Here is a 19,585-nt window from a genome sequence, read left to right on the forward strand (position 1 = left end):
ATCTTCACGGCAATTATTTTTTATTTGAAACAGAAACAATAAAAACAGGCAAACAATATGAAAATCTACATGAATATTTCATTCAAGCTGTTGTCAAGATGTTGTATAAGTATGTTGTATGATGGTAATGTAATGACTGAAAATCTGATTGGAGATCTGCGTATCTTCACACTTTAATGGTGCCCTTTAATGAAAAAAGAAAATTGGTTCAAGGATTGTGAGCGCTTTCGATCCATGTCTTTATTACATGTAGGACAATGTACTCACCTGTGCCTGCTGGAGGTCTGGGCAGGAAAGAACTAGGCTGTATGGCCCCTTGTACCGACAACTGACGGACCTTGGAGCTTTTCTTGTTGTGTTCCTTCGACGAAATGCTGTATAACCTCTCAGAGAGGATGGGTGAAATTATCTAAGGACCAACTTCACTGTGTGCTTCCTCTATTGACACCTGGATAAGTACTCAGACTTGTTGAGTCTGGGGATGTTTAATGACTAACTGCATATTGTTTTCGATTACAAGTGAATCAATTAACTCTCTCTTCCTCTGAGAACATTTCATTATCTCTAATAATGGCACCAGTTGTAAAGCTGTTAATGTTGTTCATCTCTTCCCATTTTTCAGTGGTGTAACTAAAGATCTGAAAACAAGGACTGCATGCAAGTATGCTGCAATTTTAGTTCATGAGGTACGTGGACTTACCTACATTTATCTAATAAATAAGGCTGAAACTGATTAGGAACATAAGGCTCCAAGAACTAAGGATACAAAGCATCAGTAAAACCTTCCTGAGTCAAAAGGATATTAGCAGTGACAGGCAGGTAGAGGATGTCTGTCTCAGTGTTGATGATAACATCACAGGAGAAGTATTTCTTGGGCTCTTCTCCTGCTTGAACTGCACACACAGCAAACAGCTGAACCTGCAGCTCAACTTGCAAACCGGCTGCCACCTAGACAGAGATCAGTGCACGTGTGATTTTTTTCATCTTAATTAATTGCACATATAAGGTCACAACAAATACAATTGATAGACATACCTAGTCAAATTTGAATATTCATGTTAAAATGTAAAAGTAACTTACAGGTCCAGGAGTGTAGATGACCCGCAGACCTGTAGCAGGAAGAGGTTGTTTCACATGGAATCTGGAGAAGAAATGACATGAAACAAACCGCAAACAGCTACAGGTCAGAGTTTTGCCTTGGGACTTGAAGGTGACCCACAAATAGCCTGTTTCTATCCCCAGCACCCAGGTCTTTTTTACACAGTTGAGGACATTTGGACATTTTCCCTGGGTTTGAAGCTCACATTTGCCTTTGGGTCTTTTTATCCATGCTTTCCATTTATCTGTAATCTGACATCTCACCTGCAGGTGTCAACTCCAACGTTCTTCATCACCACAGTAACAGCGGAGAAGGTGCCCTCCTGCAGTGTACCAAAGTCGACACTGGAAGGGAGGAGCTGGAATCCCCTCACTATGACTTTTGGATCAGACAGAGAAATAGTTCGACACATCCTCCTCACCGGCTCTTCCACTGAGAGAAACTAAGGTAGGAAACAAACTGATACCTGAATACACGTTTGTGTTGGGCGACTGACACAGAGTAATTGACAGGCACAAAGAATGAAACAGGAACCCATATTTTTTAGGACATGTCATACAGTGAAATTCCACAACTATGTGTTACTTCAAGGTCACTTTTACTGTTCATCCAACAGGAGTTATCTTTACAACCCTCTACATTATCATTTATTTAGATAATATTTTATCACTTGGTTCTCCTTATTGTGTAAAAAAGGACACTTTTAGGGAATGACATGGATTCAAAATTGCTCTTAGAATGTAAGTAAAATGTAATTTTTAGCTGGTTTTTAAAAAGGCTTAAAATGAATACTGATGAGCTAAAAAGGCAAATGAGAGCACCAGGGAGAAGACTGATTATTTTCCATGTAGTTCTATAGTTATTCCTTAATGCCTGTCACCCCTGCAGCAGGGTAGGTGTCAGACAAAGAGATTAAAAGCACCCTGTCAAAATAGCTCCTTTCCCCCCCCCACGCCAAAGATTAATTGCAAATTACAGATTTAACATTTAAAGGAAGGAGGACATTTTGTGTCAGACAACCCTACTTACACTAGTACAGGATAAGAGCAGCAAAGTGACAAATCAACCACCCTGCTTTACCCACATGGAACTACGTTGACACTCCCCAAAATGCATTTATTTCTATATATTTCAAAATCAACTCCAAGTTTTGAACATAACAATGTTTAAAAGTCAAAATAAGATGAGCACACTACAGTTACTCAAACAAAGGGCATTTGACATGTTACATTTTCATATCAGCACAGAAGAAGTGTTTTCAATGATAAAACAGGTACCTGTTGATTTGGAACACTGCAGGGTTTCGAGCTGAGGATAGACGTAGGCAGCCGGACTTTGGTTCTCCTCGGCTTTCCAGTCACATCCACCAGGATTGACTTAGTTTGCACAGATGAAAGCCGAAGAACGCTTTCACCTGCAGAGGACGCCCACACAATATATACAGACAAACAGCCATCAATTCAGTCATGTAACTTCCATTCCTCAATCAAGTAAATCTGCAGAACATGCATTCTGGATGAAATGATCTGTTCCTCAGAGACTGTAAATCATTTAAACACTTTAAGTATGCTGTGCTTTGTGTTACCACAAAAATAGAGCAGATTTAAAGTACTTTATTGGCTAAAGACACCATATGTAGAATTCACTCTATGGCCTTCAACTGTCTAGTCAAAATCCAGTGTAGTTCCTGAACTATTGTAATGTTGTTCAACCCTGTGCCTCTTGTTTGCTGTTGACATCATTTTTAAGGTCAAACTCTGGCACTGGCAACTCGCAAACTGTTTATTAGTGATGGCTTTAATTGGGTACTTTGTCTGAACACAAAACAGCAGGAGAAGATGGGGTACAAACCAGCCGTTTGAGGCTCTGGGTTGGTGGGTCTTTTTTGAAGCATCCTGTCACTCGCTGCTGCATGACTGAGGAAAAAAAAAAAAAGACGAGAGGTCAAGCTGTGTCACAACAGCGAACTTAAACATAACAGACAATTTATGAAATAAATAAAAACAGTTCATAAGATCAACTTGCTTACCCGGCAGACTGAGAGGGTGTTGGGTTTAAGGGTCGTGGGGCTGTGGGTACAAAAACCAAAGCAGTTTGTTTAACACTTATTTCCTATCACTTTCATTGTCCCTTAAAATAGATTCTTGTTTGATTTAATTAAGCCTCAGCGTTTCTGTGCAGGTCTCAACAAGATGTTTTAAAAATGTTGATTTAGCATCACCTTGTTAGTACTGATAGTATAATAACATACTTGTTTCTTGAGGGGCATCCTTGAAAATGGCCTCAGCACTATCTGACCTGATGATTGGAGGGAGGGCCATGGATAGGCTCTTCATGTCTGGTCGTTGGTGCTGTAGCAAAACAAACAATTCTCCATCTCTGGCTGTGCATTTATGTTGAGCAAGAAACCTTCAAACGATGCATTGTCTATACTTACTGTTGGAGTGGACACGTGCAGTTCCTGGTATAACTGGTAATTTTCTGGGTGGAAAAAAGGAACAATGCTCTTCTTCCTCAGAGCCTCTCTGCACGCCTGCTCCTCCGACATCTCCTGTCTGACATATAAACACCACATACTTGTAGCTATGGACGCACCAATTTTTTCCATGATTACTGATTATCTATGAGCTATCTGAGCTATAGTTGAGTGGCTGCGGTAAATGTTGTTTTGGGTGGTGTGACTTGTCAATAATTCTTCATTAAGAATCCCAAAAGAACGTGAAACATAAACATTTACCTGCATTGTGGAAGTCTTCCAGTCCATTTTGACTCTTTTCCACTTGTGAAACTATAAAGAAGAGGATGTTTAAGAGGACGTTTTAAGAATTGATGACATACACAGAGATGTCACGTCGGATAAGATTGGAGTGTTTGTTCATGCACACAAATTGTATTTCTTCCACCTGTCACTAGATGCTGTGTCCATGTCCTCAGAAACATCCAACTCTGCTGGAGTCTCAACGTCCTGGCTGTACAGATTAGCTATGTCCACTGTGGGTACATACAGGAGGAAAAAAGATCAATAAAAACATGATTGTATTTTTTATTGAGTTTGTAATTATTATTTTTTTTTTTTATATTTTGACCTTAAATAAAAACCGTTAAATGCTCAGTCATTTATTTAATTTGCTCAGCTGACAATTTTACAATAAATAAGAATATATTCTATTTCAAAATTATTTCAATTAAGCATGCATATTGTAAACAAATGGAACAATTGTTGAAAGGCAGCGAACACACTGTCATCTACCTGATGTCCTCTTGAGCAAAGTTTGACCAGCGTCCTCTTCTTCTGCAAAAGACTATATAACACCCCAACACTTCAGACAAGAGGATCTACATTGTTTCTGCATTAGTGTGTGTGTGTGTGTGTGTGTGAGAGAGAGAGAGAGAGAGAGAGAGAGAGTCTGACCAGGACTAGGTTGAGCAGATCCTGAGCATGAACACTCTCCTCCTCAGTGCGAGGGTCTTTCATTTTCATCTCCTCTGCTCTCTGCTCCCTCTCCATCAAACTCTGGATGTATACCTGCAGTTGAAGACAGATTCAAACTGTACACTTTTAGCCGCTCACAAACAATGGGGCCACTCTTATCATTCTTCCATATCTAACAAGGCAAATTGTGACGGTCAACCTGAGACATGTGACTGTTTTCACCTTCAGTCGAGAGTCCATAGTATTTCTGAAAGGAGTGCTGATTGGTCTGTGCTGGTACAGTTCCCTCATCTCCAGGACTTTCGGGCAGCTCCTGACAGGTTCATTCTGTGCTGCTGAACCACCAGATCTGTCTCTCAGAGTCAAACCTCGTCCCATGTTTGAACCAAATAGAGGCGCTGGGCTCCTGTTCTGGGTTAGAGAGAAGAACAGAGGGAGGAACATGGCTCTGTTTAGCCTTAAGTTGTTATTCTGTCAGAGTACAGATCATTTGTGTGAACTTCTACCTCTGTTCTAGGGAAGTCATGCCAGGTGCGGTTTTTAAGGTTGGGAGGGGTGATGTCAGGGTTCTGTTTCCCTAGCAACCACTGGGACCACACACTCTGTTGGCTGGGCTTTAGGATGGTAATGGCAAACTCGTCTGAAAAAGTAACAAACAGAAGCTTCATGTTATTTCCCTGACCTAAGTCTGTTTCATCACAGATAAGGGAGAGATCAAGGAGTCACTTTGTTAAAAACATACGCACCTTGTGTGTCTGGCAGCGGTTCCTTCAGCAGTGCTATGGTGGGGTCAGAGTATGCCTGGTAGAGCAGTTCCTCTACAGTTTGAGAGCTCAGTAGTTCAGTACCCGAGCCATCTTCATGCACTACAAACAGCCTAGAACACAAGATATGCTTTAATATCTTGTTCTACATCGAAAGAAGTAAAAATACTTACGACTATGTGTCCTCAGTGGTTACAGCTGAATATCTCTAAAGGTTTTATAAAGTGGGAGGGCCTTCATAAAGAATAATATGACACTTCAGTTGAAAAAAAAAAAAAGTATTTGTTCTAACCTGGGACGATGTTCTCCATGTTTGACATGAACCCTCGACATGTCTCTGTCCTCCTCCTCCTCTGGATGCTCCTCATTATGTTTCAGTGTGCTGGGAGCAGTGCTGAAGTTCATCACTGATATCTGCCCATCTTCCATCACCTGCAACACACACTCGGACGCTCGTATTTGGCTTCCTTTACAATTGTGTGACGTCTTTCCAAAATGTACACATTAGACTACCTCAGCATGTCCTTGTACTTCTCTACTGGATCTTTCCTATGATTTGTTGATTGAGGTTACTCATTGAAATGAGGGGTTGTCTGTAATTTTTCACTATGTTCTAGTGATAAATTGCATGGGTTTGTGTAGTGTTAATGTGTGTATGTTCTTAATTATTAGTTTTACAAATGCATGTGTCAATATTATTTTCTGTATGTCAATGATGCGTTTCTTTAACTTTGCGACTTTTTAACATTATATGAGTGGAGGCGTTAAATAAGCTCTCTGAGTTGACCAGATTTGTGTTCATTGTGTAACACATTTTATTTCGCAAATCAATCAAACTAAAACGTCTGTCTATCTTTGTGTACTTATGGCTGACCTGGAAGTGGTTCCCGTCAGGGTCTGTAATGTCACAGGCCACTTTGTCCGTGTGGCTCATTGTGTAGCTTCCTGGTTGGTTTGTCGGTGTGTGAGCATGAGGACTGGGGGTAACAAGTGGGTCAGAGGAGTACACACACTTCCCATCACTTTGGATCTGCAGGAGCCCCCGACTGGAGGGGAACACCTTGGAAACAACAATGAGATGTTAAGAGGCATTTGTGTTTTTTTTTTCTTTTTGTATAAAAACATATGGGAGTGGATTTATCTGTTTAAGATGAGATCATCAAAAAAACATAGAGGAGATTTTTGCTGGATATCACAAACCTGATAGGCTGCTTGGTTGTTTCCAGTGATGACTGTTCCGTCGGCTAAGTAGACATGAGCTGCGTTTCTTTCTGGGTACATCACCACCGTGGTGCAGCCCTCCTTCTCCACCAACACCACCAGCTCTTTGGTTGACAAATCACACGCGCTCATCTTACCGTTCGCCTCCGCACACGCGCTTCTTTCGTCGTTCTTAAGCGTACTGTTTTTGACTTCGTCACACACGTGCTCACGCTCAGCATGTCCAGCAGCCTCCTCTTCACTACCGTAGGTGGTTTTTGCCTCATAACCGCAAGTATCCTGGAGGGGCGCTTTCTCATTGATACTGTCCTCACAGCGTGTGACGCAGGCACACTCAATGCTGCCACATGCACAAACAGATGGTGATCGACGGGTCACACTCTCCAGCTGCTCTCCTGGAAAGTTAACAGATGCAGGAACACAAGTAAGATAAACTCCACGTTTGTGAGCGTGCATATTTTTTTTAAATACGTCAGTAAAAGCAGAGAGAAGTGTTCAGTGAGTACGCCCCTTGTGCTGGTCACCTGTGTTTATCAGCAGGGGTTGTGGTGCACTGTGGTGCCGGTCTTGGTAGATACTGGTGATCCTGGTTCCATCTGCATGTTCTACACGTCCAGATCCGTCAGGGTTCCTGACAGAAACCACCAGGTCTTCTCGGCTCAGCATCACCTGACACAAAACAAAACAGTTAAATCACGAGCGTTTAAAAGGACACGGCGACAATCATTCCCAAACTAAGATGGCGAGAGAAGCCTAAAATATTGCATTTTAACTCTTCACTGTCATGCAAAACTCTATCCTGTGTACAGTCTAAAGTCAAACTGTACTCTTACGTCATGGGTGATGGGGTCTGTAGCCTTAAAGACAAGAATAGGTGGGGTTGCTATGTGGTTGTGTGTGGTCCCCACTGTGTGGATGCGAGCTCCAGATGGAGTCGTAGTTAACCAGAATCCACTCTGAGAGTCTGTTTCCTTCTCTGTGCACTGTTCTGTAAAATTACACACAAAAAATATACGACGAGGCAGAATGAGAAAATGAACGGGGGTTCCCATCTTTTTTAACACAGGGTGGATGAACAGAGGTTTTTTTTACATTCCTACCTTCATTTTTGTCCTCAGTTTTCTCAGAGGCGTTTCCCCCCTCAAGATCAGAGTCAGGAACCCACACTGGACCAGAATCTTGGCTGAAACTGACCGAGCCGTCTGCAAACAGAATCTGCAATGCACATGTGGTTAGTTTCTGTGTGTGTGTGTGTGTGTGTGTCTGTGTGTCTGTGTGTGTGTGTTACACAGTTGGTGGTTCAGCTTTGCTTGTAATACTTCCAAAACCAAACAGATTGAAGAATATGTGTGCACAGTTGGATCACCTCCGTTGACCTGTCTCTCATGTATCGTATCACAGCTCCCTGGCCGGTGACAATGCGGGACAGTTCTTTGCAGAGGGAAGGGTCCTGAAGCTGCCCTGCTGGTCCCCGACCATGAAGAGGAAAGCCTTGCTTCACCAAAATTCCCTGCTCCTCTGAGGACACGCCTGAACACAAAAACACGGCCATATTAAAGAAATAAATGATGCTGCTCGACTCTTGCGACACTGGACAAAGAGGTCAATGTGCATTGCTCACCTTTTGTTTTCTCTCTCATAAACTGCAGCAGTAGACCATTAGGAAGAGACAAGTTAAGACTGTTGAATGGAGATGATGTCAAAGTTGGCTGGCCTTCACCCTCCTTAGAAAGCACAGATCACACACACACACACTTCTATTAGTGATAACAATGGCCTAAGATGGATTTGTTGTTTGATGTCGATTTGAGAGCAATCTAAACGTCTGTGTTCAAATTAATATTCACACCTGTCTTTCTTTTCTCTTAGGGATTTGTGTGCATATGTCGGGGCACTATGAAGTGTTGCATCAAGAGTTATGTGTGGTTGAAGGAACTGAAACCAGGGCAGTCACCTTTGAGTGTTGGGAGGAGGAGGAAGAGGAGGGGGAGAGAGGAATAGGAAGGTAGGTTGAGGTCTCTGGGGTCCCTCCTTCTTTTTCCAGGGCACTCACTACAACATCAACAAACAAGACACTGAGTATACTGCCTGTTCTATGACACATTTTTCACCCTGTTTACTGCAAATCGAATGAACAAAATACTTGGAACACTATTACTCTGACCTTTAAATAAAGAGGTATTTTTAGCCTACGCCAACCAAGTCTAAAAACTGGATGTGTTAAAGAGTAACACCTTTGTACTCTCCTGTGGGGCCATAAAAACTGTAGGAGAGGTGAATTCCATTGTCTAATGCTGCTGAGAGGGATCCCTGCTTCACTATGTTCTTCTCCACAGGCTCTGACTCTGAAGGACAAAAAAACACACATGCACACATAAACACACAACCATGAAAGTACATCACTTTTGCTGCTTAACGTCTGTGGTATAATCAGCATTTTTACCTTTAAAATCTTCGACATTGGACTCTTTATCTAAGACCTGACAAGGAGTTCCTGATTGATCAACTACTTGGTTGATGTGTGTGCAGAAATGATGCCCATCCTTCTTCACGGCCACTTTCATCAGTCTGTGACCTTACATGAAAACAGAGAAATAAATGGTAGCATGCGATTAAACATTGATCACCAGCACCAGATAATAGTAGCTGGTTTGTACTTTCCTATCACAAAACAACTCCACCTAAAACAACGGACACCCAATAAACCGAACAGAACAGAAATGTCCAAAGAAAAACTTTGTACTGTGGTGATTTTGGAGAACGGGTTTGCTGTAATTCAGTGAGTTTGACTTCATCTAAACGTCCATATTTAGAGCTTTTCCTCAATTCGCTCTCAGTACCTTCAACATAGCTGATGTTCTCCACAGTGATGTGTCCTCCGTCTGAGGGGAGAAGGTACTGAAGACCACCTGACACATGAATCAACTTTCCATCCATGCTGTAACCTGTGAAATGCTGCACCTGCCAGATAAACAGCCAATCACATAGTAACCTGTCAGCAGATATAAGTTGTCATGTAATTAGAATATTGTGGTGATTAGTAGTGAATGCAAATTGAAACTCAACCACTTTGCATATGACCTCACATCGAATGATTCCTCTTTTGGACGCAGTTCTTTATTTACCTCAGCAGGGGGCACTTTGGTCGTGATGGGCTCTCTTAGAGTCTTGGCAGAGCTATTTGCCGTCTCTGCTTTGCTTTTCTTGCCACCATTCGGAGTTTTACTTTTCTTGTTGTCCACAGGCTTATCCTCCTCTTTCTGCTGCTTTGATTTCGGTGCGTTGTTTTTTTTATTTTTTTTGTTCGTCTCCTCCTCCTTCAGCCGCTCCTGCTCTAACTTCCAGGCCTGTGACATCATGCACACAGAGAGAAAATCTATTTGACTGACTCACAAGGCTAGACTGTGATTGGACTTTTATTTAGTTGTGCAAGGAGAAATCATGAAATAGTCCAAAGAGCAATAATGATGAAATACAAAGAAAGGGAGTAGTCAATGCGTTAGCTCGTACTGACTTTAAGAGAGTCTTTTCTGATAACTGGCTCCACAGTGTCGTCCACCTCCACCTCTGCAGAATCTGTAGCCTTTTCCTCTAGACAAAGACAAAATACATAGTATACATAAATGGCTGCACATATAGTAAAAATACAAAACATAAACATATATAAAGTTGACATGCTATACTCAGTACTACCATTTGGAGACTCAGTTGATGGTCTTTGATTTTGGAGCTGGATTGCTTCTCTCTTCAATTCCTCCTCGTTTGTCCAATCTGAAATCCTTTCTGCGACATACTTCAGGTACTTCCTGTCAAAAAAAGAAAGAAAAAAGGTTTTCATCTCTTAGTAAAACTACACACACACACTTTCACAAAGGCAGGACTATTGTAGTTTGCTCCCACTTACAAAAAAAGTGTTTTTCTTTCAATGTCATACTGTCACAAAGTATCAAACCTGAAAATGTCAACCTCTATTCTGACCTGAACTTGACATCGGTGTGAAGGGTTACATCCCAGAACTCTTTGCACTGGCGATGAGGGCTCATTGGATTGTGACAGAAAACGTACAGGATGTTGTTCAGACTTCCTCTGAAGGTGTCCAGGCAGCAGTATTCATCTGAGGCTGACTGAAGAACCTACACACGAGTGAGAAAACCATGAAAACTGTAAATGGAAGGGGGTTCAGGCAAAAATTCAAGTTTTCAGTTGACTTTTTTTACACCACAGAGTATTTTATGTTCAACTATTATTGAGAGAAAAAACTAAAATTCTACATTTTGACACTTTTCACTTTTTTTTGTTATAATTACAGTAAGTGCCTTGTAAAGCTTGACACATCTACAGGCTTCATGCAAAGAGAGCTAAGCTTTTAATGTGAAGTGGCTGCATGTTGCCATGGCTTTGGTGGATTACGCTGCAACATAACTTACACACAGCAGGATCAACTGTTGCCTAATGCTGACAGTGAATAGATATCCTGAAAGACAATATAAGACAGGTCACCTGTGGGAAGATGGAGGCATTGTGGTGTTCAGCATAGTGCCAGTCAAAGAGCGATCTCAGCCTGCAGCTTTGGATGTCTGATAGGTGCAGCTGGCAATGAGAGCTCCCGCAAATCTGATGGAGAGAAAACAGCATGTGACACGAGGAGGGGAAACAGAAACACGTTCATTTTACTTTATTGTAATAATGTAAATACATTACTGAAATAATACCTCGGAATCACCCGGATTTTCTGTAAGGAATGTTGGACCTATAATGCAAAACATAATGGGATATAATGCAGAAGGTCACATGTAGTCACTTGGTCCTTTTGAAATAGGAAGGCAAAGTTGAGGCATTGCATTTAACTGAATTAAAGAAACAGACCTTCAGCTTTTAGATGATTTAGCTGCTGTTTGGCGTAGGCTGGTGGGTTGTCCCAGGGTACTATCACAGGTGTCTGTCGCTGTGCTGGTCCTATTGCTCCCAGTAGTCCAGGAGCTTGGAGTACTGCACTCTTCTGGTCGAGTTTGGTCAGTGGCATACTTTCAAACACACTCTGATGGATAAAACGATCCACCTCTGGCCATGACACAACATCTGCTAGACATCAAAACATCAGAATTACTATTGTGAAGTGAAGAATCAGGAGATTTACACAAAAACTCAGAGATAGAGCTACAGGCTAATTAACAACCGTCACCATGTGTATACTGAGCAAAGGTTGGTTTATCTGACAGGTAACTGGTGTCTGACCATCTGTGCAGTAATGACGCAGCTGCTGTTTGATTGCCATCCAACAGGAGTTGCTGTTTCTCTGCTGAGAAACAGAACAGATCAGCTTCCACACAGGAGAGTGCTTTGTCATGGAGGATTCCACCTCTGCTGGATCAAAACCTTCCACTGCCTGAAAGGGACATGCATACACACACAAAAATGAAAAAATAATGCTCTGCAGTTTAAAATAAAACAAGGACCAAAAAAAGCCGAGCTGTGTTGACCCTTGCATGGTTTATAATTCTAATAATATCTTATACTTTATTAATCCCACGAGGGGGAAATTCAGTTTGCACACTGTTTAATGAACATGAACACTCACATAGGCCAAAATACACACATGCATATATTAAAGAACAAGTCTCAGAGTCAATTGTCTGCCTTTAGGGAGCGCTCCAGAGCAGTTGCCTTGCTCAAGGGCACCTCGGCAGTGCTCAGGAAGTAGACTGGCATGTCTCCACCTACCAGGTCAATTTCCCGACTTGGTCCGTGAACTGGCAACCCTCCGGTTCCCAACCCAAGACTGAGCTACTGCCGCCCCAAAAGCACATTTTACACATACACAACTGCAAATATAAACAACATGGACTTGCATTGATATCCCTCAAACGCAGTGCTCTCTCATCGTGGTGCCTGATAACCAGGGGGTGCTCAAACTTGTTCAAAGAGTCCTCGGCTCCAAACTTCCCAACCAGCTTCTTAGAAAAGTAAAAAAGAGAATTAAACAGACACATTACCGACTTTCTTGAATGTAGATATTCCACTCATAAGAATCAATGTTTCCTGTAAGTTTACTTCAGCAGTTTATTTTCTGTCTTTTGATCTTTTTTCACAATACTTGAATCTACTGTTTGCAACTGTTTGTGCTTGGCACTGCTCTCTGCTGTGATTATAGCACCATCTGCTGGACTTACAGTGCGTTGCATGTTTTTGTGACTCAGCTATGCTTTTCTATTTAGGAGCTTTAAATATAATTTCTAACATGTTTAATCCAGAGGTATGATGTCAATAAAAGTGATACACTGCTGTGAATTTTAATAGACCTTTCAGGATCTAACAAGTTGGTTTTTTTTCCCTCTCACATGCTGCTTAGTACAACAGAGTAGAGTTCCCCCTCCCCCGCTACAACATGACCATAGCCAGAGTGCGCCGTGTGTGCTGCAGCGACAGCATTCAGGCATGAAAATGTGGCCGGGGATAGACGACTAACCACCAAGTGTCTGTGAATAGCTTTCCCTACAGAAATAACAGTCAATAACTCAAAATGTTAGGGTTAGGGACCTAGGGTTAGGGTTATGTGGAGGGATTAGGGTTAGGGTTAGGGTAAGCGGGAAAAAAGGTATCCTGCATTGGCCGGGAATCGAACCCGGGCCTCCCGCGTGGCAGGCGAGAATTCTACCACTGAACCACCAATGCTTCAGATGAAACACTCTGTGCAGCTGGACATTTTGTATAGGGTATAGAGTGAGTGATGGTGTTTTTGAATGCATGTGTGGTTTTGTGTATGGCCAGTACCTTCCTGTCTTCCTCGCTCTGTGCTTTAGTCAACACGCTGTTTAATAGTTGGCTCTTCTCCTCTTTAGTGTGTAACAGAGGCAGGAAGCTTTTGAGCATGAAGCTCAGCAGCTCATGGTCTAACCCGGGACCACTGTGAGGTTTGGGCTCCTCCACATGTGAAGGGGTGGACTGCTCTGCTGAAATCACGATCTAAACACACAAATGTCACAAGTAGAAAAATGACAACTTGAGCTAGGCTAATCTACAAAAGGTTTCCCCCCCCATCTTGTAGGCTTTAATACGAAGAAATGAACACAAATCTTTTCCTTAATGCTACTCAAAGCTGAAAAATCAGTGTCACACAGAATACACACAGACCTGTTCCAGCATACAATGCAAGATTAGAGGCACAGAGCAGGCTTCTGGGTGAACCAGGTCAAGGAGGTTGTTATAGTAACGCATGTCCACGTCCGTAGAGAGGAGAGGGGGCAGCTTTGTTTCTGTCGTAAAGAAAAGAGCACACAAAGAACAGGTTCGTTTTTCAACTCAGCCTGAGGTTTTTAAATGAAACAAAAGGATATACGGGATACAGGTCAACTTTAAAGAAACATTTACCTTGTGAGTTCTTCTCTTGGTCTGATTTCTTAATAAAAAACACAGAGGGAAGGTATTATTTGTATATCTTTACTATGTACTTGACATATATGAAATAGCCTACAATCAGACCCATAATACTGTTTAAAGACAAGTTATTGTCTGTTTTCAGATAATGTTACATGCATCCTATAATGGCGTCAACATGCAGCCTGTAAGCTATACAAAGCTGTTTAAGTGAACAAAGGAATGTGCAGCAGAGTGGCGCAGCGGAAGCGTGCTGGGCCCATAACCCAGAGGTCGATGGATCGAAACCATCCTCTGCTATGTGTTTTCTCCTTCAAGGAAGCTGTTTTGTGGATTGCAGCATTATAAAATACAGGCAAAGAAATCCCCCCCAGGCTCGGATGATTAGGAAGAAAGAAAATGCTGATAAACACATTCAATGATAATTAATGTGGTGTTAAGTTGCTGCCTGAATGTGTGTTTTTCCTGCTTCTTATGGCTGTGTATGTGTACCTCTGCAGGCTGTGGATCCGACTGAACAACAGTGGGCACACTGATAAGTCTGATGTTGTCCATGTAGTGTTGATGTTGCCTACGCCAGTCCAAACACTCATAGATAAGATTGGCCACACCCTCAAAGATTTGGCTTCCTATTTCTAGCTGGACACAGTTTAAAAAAAAAACAGGACATACTTGAAGTCAAACAGTGAAACAAATAACAGACAAACAAAGACAGTGGTAAAGATTGAAATAGTCTCAAAATGGTAAGTGGAGAACGAGAGGTGAGAAAAAAAACAGCATTGAAAAGAAAATCAACAATGAGAACACACCTTTGGTACATGCGTCAAGAGGATCCACTCACCTCAGCCTCAGGGTCTTGTTTGTTAAAGGGAGGACAAATGTCTGGGACAGTGTAGCTAAGCTCAATCAAGTCATGGAGCTTGGACTCTGGAGGCCCGCTGTCCAACACTGGTCCCAGATGTGACCAGAATAGATCCAGCTTCCTCGCAAGTGAAGTCCGCTGAACTTCATCATAAACCTCTACTTCAGTCAAACAGAAAACAAAATGATGATGTCATGAAAACAACAACTGAGAACGTTTTGAAGTGAAGTTATGTATTCAGTGTACGAAAGGTCCTATCCCTGGATCCAAAGCAGAAGATGCTTTCAGACTCGGCATCTTACCATCACATGTTTGTTGTTCCTGCGGCTCCTCAGATGTTTGTGTGTGTGCAGAACACAATTTAATGACATTGGCTACATGTACACCTATGGCATCGAGAGCCTTAATCGTGTTGGGCTGATAAAAACCCAGAACCAGAATGTAATGCTGAGGGCCATCTTCTGGTTCATCATCTATGTCCCAAAACAAACACATTAAAAACCGTATTATACATCGTTTAATGACACAAAACACAGTGGACTAATCAATTACTTCTTAATCTCTTTTACAACAAAGATATAAACACTTTTTCCAGAAAAGAGCAAAGCAGAAGACATTTTCTGTTTGTTTGGGTGTTCTTACCTACAAATGAAGGTGGCTCAACATCATCCCTGCATTTCAGCTTGGTTTTCTTCTCCTTAACAGGCGCCACAGGTGAAGGCACACGCTTTCCCTTTTTGTTAGGGGCTTTGGCCCCTCCTTTGTCCTTGGCAGAAGGAGGTCCGACCTTTTCCTGTTCCTCCTTAGCCTTGACAAGACGGAGACAAAAATTAAGAAAAAAATCCAGGTTTAAAAAACAATCAAACCTCTTTTCCTCTATTCACACCAAAGCATGTTTTATGTTGATTCAAATGTGTTTTTTCCCCACTAATTAATTCAATCACAATTGTAAAAGTTAGAATACTGCAGGCGTAACTGGAGTTGAAAATCACACCAGTTCTTCCCTTTCTACACTATACTAATAAATACATAAACTGGAATATAAAAAAACTGACATGCTCAGTTTCCCTCCTCTGCAGGTCAGTAGCTTTAATCTGTAGCAGCTGGAACTTCAGTATTTTTGCCATCAGGTCACTGGGAATCTCCTCTCCAGCATCCAGCAGCATCTTAGCTGGCTCTGTAACCTGCAACAGATACATTACATGCATTCACATTGACATGATTTTAACAATCACAAGGAGTTTTTCCAGACAATCAAGCTTACTTCGTAAAACACAGGGATATCATCAGGTTTCCTGGCTTTGGGATTCCCCAGTTCTTGGATCTGTAGACAGTCAAAAGGTGAACTTTTATTCGAAGTCTGAAGTCTAAGTGATAAAAATAGACAAGCATATGAACCCAGAGGAATTCATTTAATGTATTGTGTTTACATTTTGCAAGATTTAAAAGAGGAAAGCTACACATGAGATTGGAGTGACAACAAATATAAAAGTAAACTTTACTGATAAGTTAATGACAGTGCAAAGTTCCTGTTGGGTTTTATAAGTTGCTTTACTGTAATACTTAATTAAAGTTATTCAGAGGGAAATATCAACAACAATCAGAGAAGAGTGCAAGAGAAACTTTTTAATAAATCATTTCACGAACAAGTACCTTTGCAATGGTGCTGTCCCAGGTTAACAAGCTGAAAAGTTTGCGTAGAGGTTTTTGAACAGCTTGAGCCAAAGTCTGGATCAGGTCCTCGTCCTCCGGACTTTGTCCAACCACAAAGGATACACAAGTCTGCCATGATTCCTGGAGATCACAAAACAAAAACACTTTCATGCTGATGCATGTCTATCCACAAGGTTAACGACGACAGGTTATAGGCTACTGATAACACACCCAGTCTATTTTCTCTAAGGATTAATGAATACTAAAATGAACAAAAAAGCTAACATACTCGTGAAGTTTAGTGTTACAGGAGACCAATGACGCATTAAGTGGCCAGTGAACGTATATTATAGCAATTAAGCTACTTCCGTTTAACGCTTCCTTTCAAAATATTTGTTTTTACTTTTACTTTTTTTTTATTGAAAAATGCAATTTGAAGTGAGTAAGGGGAAAAAAACTTATTTTAACCACGATTATATTAATACTGTAAAGAAATAAAAAAAATGGAAATGTTCGTCAGGTAACACCGATGAAAATATTTTGTCAACTTCTTAAACTGCTAGCTAAACTTCTTAAACTGTTAGCTAAACAAAACAAGTTGTAGCCAGTTAGCCTAACACAATCTAATTTCATTTTGAGTGATTAAGTAAAAAAAAAAAAATAAGACCACACCAATAATATTCCAAATAAAGAAATAATAAAGAGACAAACCTCTTCAAACTGTGCTTTGCTGAGACCAGCCTCCCAGTTCTTATTAGTAACTGCGGCTGCAGCACTGGACTTTTTCGCTGAGCCCTTTTTTGGCTTCTTCGGTGGCATTATTTTTCATTTAGGATTGTCCACGCTACAATAGCGTATACAATCTTAAAGAGCCGAAATGTTGTCAAAGTAAGACTAGAATTTGCCAAAAAAAAAAGTTCACGTTAATATTGACCATGTATGCCAGTGTCGGCTGGTGCTTGCGTTGTCCTTGGCAACCACAACAGTGTAAAGTTCAGTGAAGAAATAACTGACGCTTCCTGTACACTTTCAGAATTAAAGAATGGAGGGCACTTTTTTTTTGGTTCAAATGTTATTATTACTTTCTCCACTAGATGGCAGAGGATTCTCTGGTCATTGAGAAACTAATAAACCGAACGTGATACAAGACTTTCTCCAGCATTTTTAAAAACTATAAGCTAACTTATAGTTTCATTTTTCAAATGAAGCATGTATGCTTGAAAATGTAATTTACATTGAGAAAGAAAGCAGGCTTTATCACAATGAAAAATAATAGCTCTAATTCTTTTTGGTATTGCTAAAAACCTTAAGAGGAATATAAAGTATTTTTTAACCATATCAACACAGGTTATATGGTATGGGAAAACTCATCTTAACCAGTTTATAATTTTAACTTAAAGTCATGGTTTGGCACAGGTTTCCAGCCAGTTCCATGAAAGCAGTATTATTAATGCAGGCAAGCTGATTTCACCATGTCAACAACCTACTTCCAGCAGCCCCTCCCCCCTTCAGATGAGAAATTCATGTTTGAGGCTAAAACCAGCAGTGCATTTATTCGTTGAGGTGTTGCCAGCTCCAAAGTTACCAGAGTTCTATGCTAAGGTCACACTGCAGTCAGATAAACACTGTAGTGACACTCAAATAACCTCCTGTTGATGCCACTGAAAATAGCATAGCAACACCTCAAAATATCCAGATTTTATTAGGCAAACGTTGCTGTTGATGTTACTGAGATAGCGAAAGTTATGGATTTGAGTCATTTAGGGCAGATCAAATAGTCAATTTAATATTGGCCTTCTGAGTTATTGACATTTTACATTCATATCAACACAAGTGGTCCTCTTCTGCATGTATCAGACATCCTTGAGTTATAAAACACTTGAGCAACTAAAATGGCAAACAAAATTAGACACCCTTGGGTAGGAACCGGCTGTACTTTAGTGTTACGCTTAGGCACTCAAAGTATCTATGACCACACACAGCGGATCATTTTAAATCATGTGCTCCCAAACATTTTTATGCTGTATTTTGGTAGTAGATACTAAGCAGGATGTTTTTTTTTACTCGTGTGTTTGGAGGGGATGGGGGCAGGGGTCAGCATATGGCACTTGCACGAGCGTTGTTTTGATATGTGCACTCTGAGTGGGAGGACATAAAAGGATTGCAGTTCAAGGAATGTACCATAAATAATGTGTGATCATGGACTGTAACATGTTTGTGAACCATTTATTAACCATTAAGTAACCATTTATTAGCCATTAAGTAACCATTAATTAACCATTAAGTAACCATAAAGTATCCATCAAGTAACAACTAAGTAACAACTAAGTAACTATTAATTAACCATTAAATAACTTTAAAACCATTAACTTAACCATTAGTTCTTTGTTTTACAAGCACTATGGATTGATCACCATCTACCCATTAACTAATAGGTTAAGATGTAGTTCATGCACCATTAACTATGCAACAATTGGAGTGGTCTATCCAGCATTATTATCCGTTAAAATATCCACATGATGAACAGCTCATAAAGCATCATTAGGAGTGCTGAAATAACAGCAGAATGACCACGCATCATCATAAAAATAATCATACTTTAAAGTTAATATGTAAAGCCATAGCAACCATACAGAACTGCTGCTGACACCATGGCACTTCTGATGGAGTTAGGTGCTCATTCTCAACTCAATTTTGTACTTAGTAATAAGTACTACATGCATGTAATCTGATAAGATACAACCTTGCTTTAAAGTGATGTTAAAGTCAGTGCGCTAACTTTCTGGTGATATATTCATAAAATAAAATAAAAATAAAATACCATATTTAATATGCTTCTGTTCCTGTGTTGGCTTTGATGTAGTCGTTGATACTAATGTTAGAGCACTCACAGTGTGAAGTGGTTTAGGTGCTACTTGGCAATGCAAAGTAGATTCAAAATTCCACTCACAACTCTGGATGTTGCGGCTCCAAAAGCAGCGAGAGACAAGTGTTTGAAAGATTTGAATTTCAATACCAAGAAAGCATGTGATATAGCCTCAGTGCAGCTCATGTTTACCAAAGAGACTATTTGGATGAAGACCAGTATCTCCATGGATTTGAGTGTGTTATGATACTCGCTGTCCAAAGTCTCCATACAAGATAGATCATTGATTGATAGAGTTTCAAAAAATAAAAAA

General features: G+C 40.8%; 1 protein-coding gene across 5 annotated transcripts; it reads right to left on the reverse strand.

Moving 5' to 3' along the window:
• Positions 1-17: 17 nt before the first annotated feature.
• spag17 (sperm associated antigen 17) lies at positions 18-17,418 on the reverse strand. Of its 5 annotated transcripts, none has more exons than XM_079371150.1 (49): positions 17,118-17,418; positions 16,407-16,547; positions 16,018-16,077; positions 15,809-15,937; positions 15,396-15,561; positions 15,056-15,226; positions 14,733-14,911; positions 14,384-14,530; positions 13,886-13,913; positions 13,649-13,770; positions 13,289-13,480; positions 12,363-12,471; positions 11,753-11,899; positions 11,384-11,599; positions 11,230-11,267; positions 11,018-11,131; positions 10,496-10,650; positions 10,211-10,323; positions 10,032-10,108; positions 9,604-9,864; positions 9,358-9,478; positions 8,961-9,092; positions 8,752-8,862; positions 8,472-8,569; positions 8,139-8,241; positions 7,884-8,047; positions 7,618-7,732; positions 7,351-7,505; positions 7,042-7,186; positions 6,497-6,912; positions 6,171-6,356; positions 5,589-5,728; positions 5,279-5,409; positions 5,039-5,172; positions 4,755-4,943; positions 4,512-4,625; positions 4,350-4,401; positions 4,003-4,090; positions 3,837-3,887; positions 3,537-3,654; positions 3,351-3,450; positions 3,129-3,168; positions 2,951-3,015; positions 2,377-2,513; positions 1,363-1,541; positions 1,081-1,141; positions 814-948; positions 268-409; positions 18-184 (listed from the first exon to the last, which is right to left on the reverse strand). In XM_079371150.1, the coding sequence occupies exons 1-49, from the start codon at positions 17,223-17,225 to the stop codon at positions 174-176; spliced, it is 6,306 nt and encodes a 2,101-aa protein (XP_079227276.1). In that variant the 5' UTR covers positions 17,226-17,418; the 3' UTR covers positions 18-173. The 5 variants fall into 5 exon arrangements, with proteins under 5 accessions (XP_079227276.1, XP_079227277.1, XP_079227275.1 ...); XM_079371151.1 differs by having other exon boundaries at positions 12,363-12,468; positions 14,733-14,914; XM_079371149.1 differs by having other exon boundaries at positions 11,384-11,596; positions 14,733-14,914.
• Positions 17,419-19,585: the final 2,167 nt, after the last annotated feature.

This window comes from Symphodus melops (genome assembly GCF_947650265.1).
Source record: "Symphodus melops genome assembly, chromosome: 20".
NCBI lineage: Eukaryota > Metazoa > Chordata > Actinopteri > Labriformes > Labridae > Symphodus > Symphodus melops.